This window comes from Colletotrichum abscissum (assembly GCF_030869225.1).
Source record: "Colletotrichum abscissum strain IMI 504890 chromosome Unknown Scaffold_24.1, whole genome shotgun sequence".
In the NCBI taxonomy this organism is placed as follows: domain Eukaryota; kingdom Fungi; phylum Ascomycota; class Sordariomycetes; order Glomerellales; family Glomerellaceae; genus Colletotrichum; species Colletotrichum abscissum.
The window spans coordinates 63,420-79,014 of NW_026850143.1; the positions used below are offsets into that span (position 1 = coordinate 63,420).

The 15,595-nt window shown below is 48.7% G+C and overlaps 1 protein-coding gene across 1 annotated transcript; it reads left to right on the forward strand.

Annotated features, from left to right (window-relative positions):
- Positions 1 to 9,114: 9,114 nt before the first annotated feature.
- On the forward strand, positions 9,115 to 9,630 carry CABS01_09701 (uncharacterized protein; the record flags this gene model as incomplete). The annotated part of the gene is made up of 1 exon (XM_060543058.1): positions 9,115 to 9,630. One exon carries the CDS (start codon positions 9,115 to 9,117, stop codon positions 9,628 to 9,630), a length of 516 nt encoding a protein of 171 aa, XP_060399756.1.
- Between the last annotated feature and the right edge of the window lie 5,965 nt (positions 9,631 to 15,595).

Below are 15,595 nucleotides of genomic sequence, written 5' to 3' on the forward strand. Positions count from 1 at the left end.
TTTTTTTATTATTTTTAATTATACTCTTTTTTTTTTAATTTAGTACTTATATAATACGAGTAGCCCTACGTCGGCTCGGGTTTTACTATTATATTACTTATTATAAGCCCCCTATATTTAAGGCTAACTAAATTAAACGTCTCGCTTAGGCCTAAAAGTACTTCTACTAAACCGTTAAAAACTAGTAAAAGGTCCTATAAATAGATAAAATATAAGTTATAAATAATTACTACTATAAGCTCTATATTACCTATTACTATAGTAAGGAATAGGACCTAACGTATATTATTAAGAAATATTAATATAAGCGGGGTTAAATATTTTAAAAATATTTTTCTAAGGATTAAAAAGGATTAAGTATTTTTTAAAAAAAGGATTAGGGTAGTATACGTATTAATACTTACTAAGAATATACTATACTAATTATTAATAATTAAATTCGCTTTTATTAATAAATATATAATAATAACCTTATTTTAATATAAAACGGCGCCCTAATATATAATATAAAATTAACTTAATAAGAGCTTAATAACTATAGCGTCTAATTAATATTTTAGCCGCTTTTTTTACCTAACCTTAACCCTATTAAAACGTACTAAAATTAGATAAAGGATTATATATAAAAGTTTATAGGTATATAAAAAAACCCTTTATATAACGTATTATAATAATAAGTTAAAGAGGCCTAGGATACCTTTCTAAAGAACTTCTTATACTTACTATTAAGTATAATACCCGCGCGTTACTAAGTAGTAATTAATACTAATAAAATATATATTAAATACTAATTTAGCTATAGAAATTAATTAAGATCTAATAATTATCGATTATATTAGCTATTTAGTACTAACGATCTAACTAGTGCGTTAACCCTTGTCTATGGATCGGTACCGAGCCAGGGGATTAAACTTACCCCTATAGACCAAGTATGTGCTCCGTATCCGTACTTTGCTCCCATGGGCTGAGCATCGCCTGGCACGGAAGATCCGGAAGCTGACGCGCGCCGGGAGCGACTCGGAAGCCGAGCCCTGGTCTCGTCGTCTACTCCTGCGCTCCGCCGGCTTCCTCCACGCCTCGTCGCCGAGTGGAGATCAAGACACAAACTTTAATTGAGGTTCCGTCCAGTCTCGACTCGCTCGCGACGTGGGATGCTTGGCCAAAGATGATGTTTGCTGGCTGTTTGCCAGCCTCACCGCCCCTTGATTTTCGATCGATGCTCTCGTCTCTTCTATGTGACATAGAGCTGACTCAAGAGGTTGAAGAAGCCCCCGACAATGGCTTCGACTGGGCGCCTCTCCAAAGTAGAGTGTTGAGCGTGCATCGGTGGGATATGGCCAGGTCTTTGCTTGTATCCTGCGAGCACTCGTTCCTCGCAGTCCAGTAAGGCGCAGCGCACCTGTAGTGGAACATACGAAAACAGTGTCTCTGTCGTTCGAAAGGCACGGTCGCCACACCTAGAAATCCACACTGTGTTCGCGCTGTCTGGGGCCTATCCAAACCCTCACCTTGTCCCGTATCCGATTCACCGATCGCTCGGGGCGTCGGGCATATGTGGCGCTCACTGATGCTGAAGACCGTCATTCATCACCAGATGATCTTCCGTCTCCGGTCTCCAGCGTCGATCGTAGAGCGAGATCTGACAATGGGATGTTCCCAGGGCCGAGGTGAGATCTCCGCATATGTGTTCTTCTCCTCTTTTCGGTTTTCGGAGGTGCATGCGCTCGAAATCTAGATCAATGGTCTGACAATACCAACAACTCGCCTTTGCCTCGGGAGTGAGTGACTTGATTGCAAGAGTCAGGCTGGCGACATGGAGGTGTCTGAAGTTACACTCCCTCCCTGAACCCCTGGAACCTTACATACGGGCGGTGTCTGGAAACACCAGGAGAAGTCTGGTGTCTGGGGAAGAAAACGCCACCTTGGACGTCGCCGCGTGGTAACAAAGAATTCGTGATACGCAGCAGAGTTCGACCATCGTTGCTCGTCTTTCCTGCAAATTGATGCCGAGCTTTGGTTCATTCCATTTGAGGCCATCGAGCCGTCCCCAACGAAACAATTTGACGAATCAGGAGCTTTGCCAGGACCGGAGCATGAAGCTGAGAGGGACCGGGCCCACTAGGTGTCAGGCAAAAAATCCCCGGTGCTCCAAAGCTGTAAGAAATCAACATTGGATGATATGATGATCCTTGTCAACCATCAGACCACCACTCACAGCCGGCGTTTCCCTGGAATGCGCATCAGGCATGTGCAAAGACAGAGTTCAAGGCCAGATTGCGTTCTCTTGATGCAATGTTGCAGCTTCGCATCTCGATACAGTCAGATGGATTATGATCGGTTCGTTGTTATCAAACGTGGGCCACTAGTGTCAGTCTTGATGGCGTGTAGTGTCGGCGATCATGGGGATAACTCTGCCGCGGTTGCGAAGCTCAAGCGAGCACGCGAGTTATCCGCACTGCGGTAGGGTAACGGGAACAGTTCGTATCCCAAAGCCGTTGACTACGTTTCTGCGTCGATCTTCGCCCAGAAGTTGGCCGGCCACTGCAGCTAGCTAGACTTCAGGGTCCTCTGCACATAAGGGTCGGTAGGGTCTCGTTGGATTAGGGGACCTATTGCGGAGTAGGCAGCTAGACTGCGTGCGGCGAAAAAGCGCCATCCGCCATCTCAAAAAAATGACAGAGACGCCATTGTAACATGGAATGTGTGTCCTCAGATCATCGCCTGATTCTCGGGATGAGGTTAGTCGACTCGGGTTGCGTCTCGGGTCCGCTCTCGGAACCAGGTTCAAGGGACCCTTATCAGAAGCCAAGGGCGCAGGATGAACCTCAGTCTCTTCGTAGTCAACATCAGATCAGTTGATGTGACAGGCGTGTGACCTGGGGCTAGCATTCAACATCTCCATTGTATTTGACGCAATCTCTTTCGTCATCCCGCAGGGTCTTGTTGGTTTCGCTACCGTAGTTGGCTGACCAGGTCTCGTACATTGTGCAAGCTCTACGTCAGACCGAACGAGTTCCGTAGAGAGGGAATCGAAGCGAGGCAGGTCTGAAGATCGAGCGATGGTAGGAGGGATGCCGCACTCTGCTTTGAGCCGTCAACTACGGGCCGTCCAGGTATCCGGCCGGTCGATTGACAGACGGCCACCGAACTGCTGATCCCCGTGTACGGATACTGACATGGCAGCCGGCCTAGGTTGTAAGTGTGCCCCGCCATCCGGCTCCCGATAGGTGTGGCTTGCACAATGGCTTGCGTGCTTTGTTCGAGGATTGCTGCTTCAGTGACGGGCGGGCCACGATGAGATCCTTGTTGAGATGCCATGAGCAGGGGCAAATTTAGCATCTTTTGATGGGCGACTAGGTGAGGGTGGCAGGGGCCACCTTGACTGCGCAGCGAATCAGGGGTAATTAAGCGATGTGCGTTTTGGGCATCTCGGATTGCGACTTCAAAGATAACGAGACGCGGTGAGACGTGCCCGGGAGGTGTCGTTAATCCAGAGGCGCAAGGCGTGCCTGGGTGATGGCACGCAAGACGAGCAAGCAAGCAAGCAACCGCGAATTTTACCACGGTGTGCAGCATAGAAGCGCTAACAAGACGCTTGGCTGCGAGATGCAGCCCCTTGAGTCGCCGGCCACTCTTAGCTTTGTGCTGTGTGCGAGTTGTTGGTGTTGGGTGATATCGTTCGGGTCCCCTATCTCCAGATTTCTTGCCAAGATGATCCGGCATCTATTGACCGTCGAGGGGCCAAATTGGGTGAAGGTGAGCGTTGGGCGATGGCATCTGTCAGAGTGAATGCGTACGATTGCTAATCAACGTCCCATGCCATACAGTGGACACTTCGCTTGAGAAGATGATAAGAGAGAAAGTGAGGGGCAATCGGCCAAGGGCACCTCGCGCATGTTTCCCCAGCATGCAAGCTGTGAGTAACAGTTTGACACATGCGCTGATATCCATAAGAGACGAGATTAAGAGCGAGGTGGATTGTCAGTTTGCGTGATCCGACGAAGGCTGAAGCGCAGCCGGATGGAGCTCTTGGTGAAGCCATTCCCCACCAGAGAGATCCTGCCATGCGTGCCATGGCGCTTTCGAATGTCGATGGGCGTTCTGCACGAATTTGGAAGGGGCCAGTGAGCATTTGCATCGTTCGATACCCATGTCGTACACCCTGGGTCTGGGCGAAGAAGTCCCCGAAAGGCCGAAAGCTGATTGACGATGCCCTTCTGTCTTCAAACCGATTGTGACAGAGGTAGCTCTGTGAGAAGCTCAAGTAAGTGAAGGGGCTTGACTGGACCTACGGCGGTGGCGTACGTGGGCTTCTACGCCTCAAGCGAGGCCATGCAGCTCAATGACTGGTCCTCAGCCCCTGCGGCTCCCACTCGTCACAATGGCCGTAGCCATGCCTTGCTGCATGCCGCTGGGTGCATGCTGTGAGTGCTCGCAGTCGCAGCCCCTACTCCGTACTCCGTACCGAATGTGAGCATAGAAGTGGATGCTGGATGTAGGTACTTTAGGTATGTGAGTGGGAATGGGGAACATGGGCCAGTGGAGACCCGTACTCCGTCCGTTCAACTGGATGATCTGAGAAAAGGCTGCATTTGCGCACAAGCCATCGGCTGAGGGAGACGAGAGGCTGCCTGGCAATCCAAAGTCCAAAGGCGACGACAAGACCGAGTATTGATTTCTTGTTGTATTCGTAGTGGGGTTCCTTGCTTGCTGGACAGAACAAAAGTCATGACAAAAGATCCGGAGTGTTGCACAGCGCGGAGACTGGAGATTTTGATAGGTCCCCGCCCGAAGCGGTACAACGGCTAAATTGGATGCACCTCTGGCATCCGAAAACGCGGCAATATCGTGTGAAGGTTGTCGTTTTTACGGTACTGCTGACCGAGACTTCGGCGCCTGGGCCAGAGATTGATCCGGTGAAGACGGAGGTGGTGAGGGAGGATGCCCGTCCAGTGGCCCCGGTGCCGGTGTTCGGATCCAGAAGATGGCACATCAACCAGATGAGCAATGCTCGGGATTCGTAGTGGCGGGCGGGCTGGGCCGCAGACACCCAAGGGTCGGTTCAAGCTTCAAAGCCGCCGCGAAGTAAGACGACTCTTGGGATGACGACGGCAATATATTAGAGTGTGGCAGAACGAGCTTGCAGTGGTATGGCGGAACTCTCCAGCTGCAACTCTAAAATGCTCAACGTTTGATGCATCATACCTACTACTGGATGGACGACTGGCGTTGAGTAGAAGAGTGAGGGTTTCTAGGGGTCGAATACCAACTTTGGTTGGGTGCGGAACCCGGTCTTGTTGGTCAGGTCGGAATGATGTAGTGAGGGTGAAGGCGTTTGAGAGTTCAATGGAGGAACATTCTAATGGGTGAAATTGCTTTGATACTACTCCGTACACATGATGAAATGTGGTGATAGGATGGCTGTGAGATGGGTGCGTGCAGTGTTGGTTCGATTCTGCGATGATTTCTACTGATGTCGAAGACAGCTAGTCCTAGTGCGCCAAAGCCTTGTTGCGTTCTTCTGCATGCTTAATGCTTTGCTGGGCATTGTTTGAAGGCATTTCCTGTCCTAAACAGTCCCACCTAGACTGTATCGACGGTAGTATGTAGACTTTGGTGTAGCAGCAAGCAGCTGGTGCTATGGTATTGGCTGGCATGTAGAGGTGACACGGTGCCGACGGTAATGGATATGGATAAGCATAGGAGCAGTGAGCGGCATCTCCGCGCACCAGAGAGAGTGCAAAGGAGAGTCCGTGCCGGTGAGGTCCGTGAATGAGCGATGGCTTGTGGTTGTGGATCAAATGTGGATGTGGGTGGTGGAGTGCGGTCGGGGCGGGCGATGTGATGTTGCAGCGGGAATTGACTTCATTCTCACTTTTTTTTTTTTGGTGGGGGAAGAAACCTCAAGGCTCAAGTGCTTCCTGCCTTTCTTTGGTGAGTTTCTTTTTTTGGTGGGGGGTGGCCAGACTGAGTCCATCAGGTGGGGGGGGGGGGGGACCCCCTGCTCTTTCCTTCCGTAACTGCCCCTCCTTCCCTCCTTCCTCTTCTCTTTTTTGCGATGACAGCCTTTGGGTCCTCTTGGGTCCTTCCCACGATACAGCCTGCTGGTTGGTCAGTCGTGTTTCCTTCCCTCCTTTTCTGTAAAAAAAAAAAATGGTACCGGTAAACCACTCCATTTCCTTTAGTCCTTCCTGCTGAATCATCCCCCATCCCGTCGCGTCGTCGTCTCCGCGTCTAAGTATGTACATAGATACGTACTCCATACTCCATCCCACTTGCTCCTTCCCCGTCGTCTCCGTCCTTTCCCAAAACACGGGTGCGGTGGATGCGGGAGGTGCGGTGCTGCGGCGACTCGCGAGGGCAAGAGTTCCAGGCCAAAATCCCATCCCAACGGCCTGCGGCCTGCCCCGGTTTCCGGTCCCCACTTCTGAAGCGATGAATACGGATTCAGATGGATTACGGAGAAAGTGAATTAAAAAAAAAAAAAAAGGAAGCAAAAAGCCCGCAATGCAGATACTTCGTCGACGTTGGAAACCAACATACCGGTACGCCGCAGTTATCAAGGCGTCAGACACATCATCTAACAAAATAACCCTGGTGATCCAGCGTCTGCCCATCCAGTGGAAATTGTTGCCGACAGCTCGGGCCACTCTGAGAATACGCTCCGTGCGTGTTGTCTTGTTGCTGTCGCTTTCGCGCTTCGTCTGTTCTTTCTGGGGCAATACCTGAGCCGCCAAATGCCCATAGCGGTGCCTGCTCTTACCCCAATCGAAACGTACTTTGCAAGGAGCACGAATTATTGCCATTGGCGAGACATTTTGTGAGAAGCATTTGCCTCTCAGTGCTCCGCTCATCGCCGATGCACAAGGGCAGCCCAACAGCATCAGTGAAGAAAGAGTCGTGTCCAAGAGAGCGGTGACAGTAACACAAGCAAAATGCATTGCTATCGCCATCGCCAATGCAACCATCAGCAATGGCAGCGCATTATAGTGCCACAATGCATCTGCGCCATTTCTGTGACGACTCGGGCGACTCATTCACACGTAGCAGCATGCTGGTCTAGGAATCTCAACCCTCGCCCAGCCGTTTCTTGGCCGGAATGAGACATTTTGACGACAAAAAGTTCTTCACGCCGTTGCCGCCAGTATGGAGCGTGGGAGCCAAAGTCTCTAATCAGAACGAGATGTGTCAATTGGCTCTCGATGCAGGCAGCCGCTCCGCATACGGGACTATAGGTAGTCAAGATCTCGTAGTTGCACTACTACCGTCAGCGTCGGCATCAACAATGTCTATGCCATCCATACCAGGCGCCGGTAGGGTAGGTCGTGCCAACGGCCACCATCGATAAAAGCTGATGCCGGCATCGGTGTCGTTGCTATCGCCAGCCCTAGTCCAGCTCCAACCTGTGGCTGACAGAGCGACTGACTATTCGTACCGCTTCTGACACACAATTCCCTGGATTCATCAGTCATCAGCGACAGAGCGGGTCGGCGTCGTCTTAGCGCTTCCAAAGACACGGCGCAAACAACGCACAAACGTGCCGTCAAAACTTAGCCCGCACCCAGAGAAAAAGAGAGTGCAACAGGTATTGTCCGACACTGACTCTGACTCTTCTGTCTGTCTTGTCCCTGGCCTGCTTCTGCTTCCCAGTGCATTCCAGTAATGGTAGATCGGCCCCCAAAGCAATAGCATAGCCAAAGGAAACGAAGCTTTTCGCAGGAGTGTTTGATGTTTGTCATGGGTTCGGCCTTGTTGAGAATAGTTCCAGAGCAAACTTGCGGGGACAACCACTTTGGATGGAATGTGGGAAATGGCTGGAATGTGGACCGAACTGGTATCGTTTTTCTCCTTTACCAGTCTTCTTTTGCTTGTCCCTTCCTTGTCCTTCACATCCATGTTCCCATCCCCCATCTTCGTCCAGTGTCTCGAGTGTTGGTTCCACCATTGGTTCTGCTTCGTGTCGCCGTTGCTTTCAGGCGAGGACCCGGGGGCATGGCCTTATTTCGCTCCGTTATTGTCTGCGGACGGGCGCCGGCCGATCAGATCATCAGAACGGGGCCGCAGGGGGGGGGGGGGGGCAGATTCTGGAGCCAATTCTTTTTGTCTTTGCTGCGTATCAACGGCGGGTCAAGTTTTCCCAGAATCCCCAGGTGGGTTGCCCCAATCATTGATAAAGTTCGAGCTGAGCAGGGCTTGGTATCGATATCGAACGCTTGCTCGAGTCGTGGCCACGTCCATCCTTCCACGACGGCAACACTCAGTGTCTTTTGAGAACCAGGCTGGCGGTGTAATTGGAGAGACAAAGCATAGGGTGCAAAGAAGGCATGCTGACAGTGAGACGCGACCGAGACGCGCCTCGCCCGACACGAGTCTGATTGACACCCTCCGTACAAAAGACATCCAGTCAGGCAGCCAGCCTAGTGGCTTCGAGATTCATGATAACGTACGCCATAAGGATGGAAGATATCGGTAAAACGTCTCTGATAAGACGAGGTGGTCGAGATAAGGCCAAACGTTTGAAGGTGATGTAATGTGCGGCTTTGGCTATCCGCCGATATGGATCGTGGGCCGAATCGGATAGAAAGGGAGTGCTAGCGACCCGAGAAATCGTGCACCCGTCGTGGGCCACACGTCGTGGTGTGGCTGGATCGTGAGTGGGAGAGGGAGTGGGAGTGAAGTGTTGTTTCGACGAGGAGTACCTCTAAGGACAGCTCCTCTCCCCCACTTAAAAACTCACGATGCTTTGCGTCTTCGCCTTGGAGCTGCGAGGCAAGCACGCACCCAAAAGAGGCAAGGGAAGCAAGCTAACTGCCCAGTCAAGCGAGAAAGAGCGGGCGGACGACGCGACGACGATGGTAGGTGCACCTGCCGCCAATGACAATTTCAATCAACAATGACATCATTCTTTCCTTCGACCCAAACTTTTACGAACTTTTTTCACCGGATCTTTTGCGCCTGAGAGTTGGGTTCCCCATCCGTGTGTGTTCCAAACGAGCATCGTGAAATGACCGATAATGGAAGCTTCCTTGTACTGGGGGGATGATACCTAGATCAGGTACTGGGGGGAATGGTTGGGGCTTGTTTCGTCTATTACGAGACTGCCCTGTCCCTTCTATGGCTTGTTCTGGGTGTCGCAAGCAGTGCGCGCGGGCAAGGACTTCAGTTCCGGTCCCGGGCAGACAGGAAGGAAGGGACAGGGCAAGGGCAGGTACATACTTGCAGTGTAGAGGTAGGGCAGGGCCATTGCTTCCAAAACGCGAACCCATGCCTTCCTTGCCTGCCTCAGTGCCTGCCGTGCCTGCCATTGCTCGCCTGCGGCCTGCCTGCGCCGGTCTGTGCCTGCGTCTTCGCTTCTTTCTTTGCGGCATGGGCCTGGGCTGCTTGGCCTGGGCTGAGCCGACTGGGGTCGGTCGCTGGTGCCCTCTGCCCGTGTTGAAAGCGACGTGGGGCCGTGTCAAGTGTACAGTGCCGAAGGCAAGCGAGAGCCGGGAGAGGAGGGAAGGCACGCACCTCAGACTTTGTAGAGAGAGACAAGAGGGCGCCATAATCTCCGTCCCCGGCACTATGACGATGGAAACGGCATTCTCTCATACCAGCCGCCCTGCCAACAGTGTCTTCAGTACGGGATGAGGTATGCCGCGGCATGGCGGCCACTGATGCAAACGAGATTCGAGACATGGCGAAGCTAATTGAGAACGATCAAGACCAAACGGCGGCTCGATGGTCTGGGGTAAAATCAGCTAGAGCAAGCAGAGAGGTGGGAGCATCACCAAGCACGAAATACGGTGCTACGGATACAGACTGTTGAGGAAAAGGCTAATACAACTTCAAGGAGGCAGGTATGGGGTAGTGCCGAGCCAACAACTCTCGAGACCAATGTCCGGCTGGAGCCGCAAACACTTTGATCGTCAACTGCCTCAGTCTTCCAACCACCTGCGAACTTGAGCCGACTGGATGCGTCGCCATGCTCTGCTAGGCGGCGGGATGCCAAGTTTAGACACTCTCTCCGTCCCAAGTCTTTTCGATTTGTCGGTCGATATTGGAACGAGACAAGAACGGACCTGTTACTCTCGACTCCCGCACATTGCGCCAAGATGTATACTCTCGACAATGTATCAGTGTCGACTGCGGATACGGATAGGATAGGCCAATAGCTTCTATGGGCATGATTCCGGCATGAGCAGTTCGATACCAATCTGACAACTCTCAACGTTGCATTGCTCTCCAACTTCTTCTTTGGCACCTAATGACTGAGACGGGAATCGAAACCTCAGGCCATTCTGCAGCAGTGGTGTCGTACAGACAAGCTCCGACCCCAATTTTACTCTACCTGATAGAGTACGGTTACCACTGTCGAAGCTATCGAGTCTTGAGTCTCTTGAGAAAGAGCTGCTGCTGCGGGTTGTCATGCTCTTTGATGAGAGAATGATGGGACCATGATTTTACGCAGTATGGCAGTATGTACGTAGTACGTATATCAGCACCAACGCTAAATTGACTAGAAACCCTGTCCCTGCTCCTGCCCCCGGTCTATTTCTTTCACCTTTGACCCAGTCGGTACGTTTTTCTCTTTATCCCTGCTAGCGCATCTTGAAGTTTTCCACTCCTTTTTTTTTTTTTGCGAGAGAGAAGGAAGCACTCACCCGGGATCCGTACTGTCCTATCAAAGATGGTCTGCTCTGTACTGCTCTTTAGTCATCCCGGTACGTTCTTTTCTGTACTGTGTGTGGTCAGGTTGCTGTGGCTCAACTGCTCTGCCACTAGCTTCCCGTCACTGCTCAGTCTACCTTGCCTTACTGTGTAGGTAGAGGCCTTGACCGAGAAGACGTGTACCACCACCACCACCACCACCGCTGCAAACCAAGAACCAAGAAACCAAGGCGGCAGCATAATCAGACCGGACTGCTTACTCCTCCCGTCCCGCCCCTGCTACAGCTTACCTTACGAGCCGACGGAACTTTGGCTTCCTCACCTTTCCCCGCCTGTCCCTGCTCTCCTCCAGCGACTTCATGTTTCAACCTTTGTCCGCTCCCGGCACCTCGCACTGCGCGTCGTCGCGGCATGGATTGGCTCAGCATTCGCATATCAGTACGGAGTACGGATAGGCGTGCCAGGCATGGCTAGGCGTGGAGATTATGGACATGACAGGCAGGGTGGGGTGAGAGGGTGGATGGCCAGGGCCCGGTCGGTCATCGCTGATCTGATCTGACTCTACCGGAAACCTCAACGTCCTTCCTCCCGCACCCAGAAACCCTCGATACCGGAGGGGGGACGGCCTCAACGGTACCGGCCGGTAGCAGCCATCGATCATTGCGGGAAGGAGAGAAAGGAGGGGGAAAAGATGGAACAGACGTTCAGAGAGCGATGATTGTCTTGTCTCTCATTCCACCTCCCATTTAACATCTACCGTGAGCAAAAGCTGCCGTGCTCATCTAGAAGAGATTCTGCCCAGTGGCCAAACACCCATGCATCCATCTCACACATGTATCTTCATCCGTCCAAGGAAATACATACCTACTGGTAGGGTAGGAAAGGCATCAGCCAGATGCAATGCGAACCGGGCAACTTGCAAGACCAGGCCTGGAGTCCACCACCCGCATCTTCAAGCCTCCCAAGCCAGCCCGCCGCCGTCTCCGCCTCCGCCTCCGCCTCGGGCTTCTCCAAGTCTTGGGCCAGTTGCTAATCTATTGTACTGGGCTAAAGTGTGGCAGAAGGGGCTCCCGGGGAGGCGAAGGAGAGACTGAGAAGCAATACCTACGGGTAGGTAACAGAAAGGGAGGGAGGGCGTGACTGCAGCAAGGCTTGCCAGCGCCTACAGATAATTCAGAATAGGTACCTATGGATACAGAACAGATGCTCGCTCTGGCTTTCGTTGGCGCTCTTCTGTCATTCTTGCACCACCAACATGACGCCAACGCCATGCCGTTTTCTCTCCTCTCAGGTTCTCACTTCTCCATGGCCAAGATGAAAATCCCCACGTCCAGATGATACAAGACGGTCAGTGTCAGGTAGCTTGCAGCGGAGCATTCTTGTCGTGTCGTGTGTGCCGGCCCCCTCCACCTGTCTCCATGGTGGACGACCAACAACGGGAGAAGCAGCAAATGGTGTTGGCGGTGGTGATGGACGGACATGCAGGATTTAGTTGCCATGGATCGTCAGCAAGCTCCCCCAGGCAGGATACCTTGCGGCCTCGGGCATGTTCTGCAGACGGTACTTTGGAGACGTTGGAGTACCCGAGTGCATCTTCTGCATCTTGTACATAGCTATGGATGAATTGATGGACGAATGAATACAATGAGGCAATCCAAGCCGGGTCGAGTGCCATGCCACAGCAGACAGGCAAAATGATATCCGTACCCGAATGATAGGTACCTATGTTCAGTACTCTCTCTGTAAAGGGCAGTCCTCAACGCAAGCAGCAATTGTCGAGCCCAAAGCCCATAGCCCAAGGCCCAGCCGGCTTGCCGTCTCCGTGCCACCATCCCACGCAGCGTCGCCTCGTCTTGTTTAGTTTTTTGCTGGATGGTCGCTCTTTCCTAATTTTTTTTTTAACCCTAACCCTAACCCTAACCCTAACCCTAACCCTAACCCTAACCCTAACCCTAACTTTACTGCTTAGCTATTAGCCGGAGGATCCTTAGGTAAGCTAGCCTAGGACTAGTTCTAGATACGCGCGGATGATTGGGTATTAGGCTTAGTAACCCCCTTTGCGTACTCGGGGGTTTACTTAAGGGTTGCGGATCCCTTGTGCTTATCTTCTTATTAGAGTAGCTCGGTAGTATCCTTTTTAGCTGCCCTACGCGCTCTAGTAGCGGCGTTTTTTATTAATCGCTTCTCTTCTTTCTTTTATACCGTAGGCTTAGTAGTCTTTTTTATAAACTAGTCGTTTTTATTATTATCTTAACTCTTATTAAATTTATTGTTAATATCTATCTAGTTACTATCTCTGCCCTTATTATTAGTATCTTAGCTAGGATCTTATTTATTTATTAAGCGCTCGTGGCGCTTCCTTATTATATCTAAGATTAAGTTAGCTCTAAGAGAGGAAGAGAGGGAGTCTTAATTGAATATGTCTAAGGGAGAGGAGTATCCGAGTACTACGTTTAGTACCTCGTCTATCCCGGGTACGAAAAAGGAATATATTAACTAGAGATCCTCTATATTATCGTTTTTTCTAATACTCTGGGCGGGGGTAGGGGATAGTAGGTCGAGGTCCGTTATATTGACGTCCTCGTTATACTTATTAGGGGCGTTTATTATTAACTCTATAGTACGCTTAGTATTGGAGTCTCTATATATATTAGAGCTCTAGGACTTGGCGTTATGTCGAGCGGCGGTAGCGACCTTGAGGGTTAGCGAGCCGGGGACCTCGATAATAGGGGGGGCATCGGGCTAGGACTCGAGTCCTTTAAAAAAGTCAATATTTACGTTAATATTAGAGTTCTTATGGATATCTCCGAGCTCTTAGAAAAGGTTATTAATAGAGAATAAGAAAATACTGCGCTTCTCTTTAAAGGTATTTATATCGTACTTAATATCTTTAATACCGAGCGCCTCGTCCTCTTAATAATAATAGGCTAAAATAGTATTCCGCTCCTAGAGGCGGGTATTGAGGAGCTTAGTAGTCCGCTTAGACGCCCGTACTTACTCTAAGCTCTTTTCCTATTCTGAGTTTACTTAATTACTAATATTAAAGAGATTTTCTTTAGTTATAATACTTAGATCGCTTACTTCTTCGTAAAAGGAGGTAAGCGGGACGTCCTTTATAAAATTACTAATAAACTTATTTACTACTTTTAGTAGGATGTAGGACTATTTATTAAATAGAATCTCGTAATTTTTTTTATTTAGGCTTTTAGCGAGAACGGTAATAAAAGTATAAAAATAACTATAGCGTTTAGTTTAGGCGCTATAATACTAGTCGAGTTAAGTAGTACTAAAGGTTTTGTTTACCTATACTAACTTATTAAATAGCTAGTATAAGTAATTGCGAATTACCTCGTATACTACGGCGTAGCGGACCTAGTACTTAATATAGGATAGAGTATTACTAATCGTAAATAGCTCGTTTACCTATTTTAAGATATATACTCTTTCTATATAGTCTCTTACTATGCCCTTAACTTTAAGAACTTTCTAAGTTATATACTTTATTTAACTAAGACGAATAAGGTAGCCCATTACTTAGTTTAGTTTTAATAATAATTAAGGGAACGCGAGCGTAATACCATAATAATAGGTAGTATAAAGGTTAAGACCCTTTATACCAAGGTAGTAGGTAATAATTAGAATATTAATATTAGAGTTAATATTGTTAAACTCGGAAGCTACATAAGACTACTTAGCTTCGTTATAAATACTCCGTAATAAAAGTATATTAAAGCCGGTACGCTCTAGTAGCGTCGCATATTAACTAAGATAATAATTAATAGGGTACTTTTTATAATTATAAAAATCGAGGCAGGGCGTTAATTTTTTATAAGTATAAAAATCGAAGTAGGGCGTTAATTTTTTATAATTATAAAAATCGAGTAGAGTATTAATTTTTTATAATTATAAAAATTTAACCCTATACTAGCTTTTATAGCTATAAAAAATTAGCCCTATACCTCGATTTTTTTATATAAAAAACGGTAAAAGAAAAAAATAACTTACTTTTGTTAGTGCAGAACTTTAGCTAGGATAAAGACCTTGGAGCGCTGCTCTTTAGGGACGACGCGGCGCTAGTAGTGGACGAGTTTAAGAGTTCTAAGTATTATCGAAGAGCGAGATACGTACTACTTAACTATTTAGTATTGATTATAGGGCTCGGGCGTATACTTATTATAGTATAGCCTGAATATATATAATAAGCTATAAAAGGGGTCGGATGCTACGAGGTTATTAATATACTCTTGACTAAGTATAATAGCCTTCTTTTTGCGCGCGGAGGGGGGCTTATAGTCGTTTTGTTACTTATCTTTAGTAGCTACTGTGCGCTTGCCCTCGGTATACTTAGAGGCGTAACTAGCTATCTTTTTGTTAAAGATATTATTGGGAATGCTCGTAATAGTAGCGTTTAGTTTTATTATAACCTTGTTATAGAGATTAAAGCCGTAGAGGACGGTAGCTCTTATATTAGTATTTATATGGCTAGGTATATCTTTTCCGGTACGGGGAACTCGAATGCTAGAAGAGTTGCGGGCGCTATTAGGGGCGTTAGTATTGCTAAGCTAGTTACTACGGAGTATTGTAGTTATTTTATCGAGGACTTCGTTATGTACCTCTTTTGGATACTCGAGCTCCTCTACTTCGATACTTATAGACTTAAGGTTCTAGGCGGGGAAACTCGATAAGCCGTCGGGAAGTACTATCTTAGTATATATCGTGCGCTTATAAAATAAGAGCTTTAATAAAGGCTTTACTACTTTAATAAGGAACTCGTTCTGCTAGCTATATATAGCTCCCGTAACTTTATAGAGCGTAGGGTATAGAAGCTATAACCGGTCGCCCTTTTTATTAAAGATATTTATAAAATACTTCGTATTAGTAGGGAGCTAGGAGTTTAGGTAGTTATTTTTATAAAAAATACTTATTACCGACTCGCTTCCCTTAT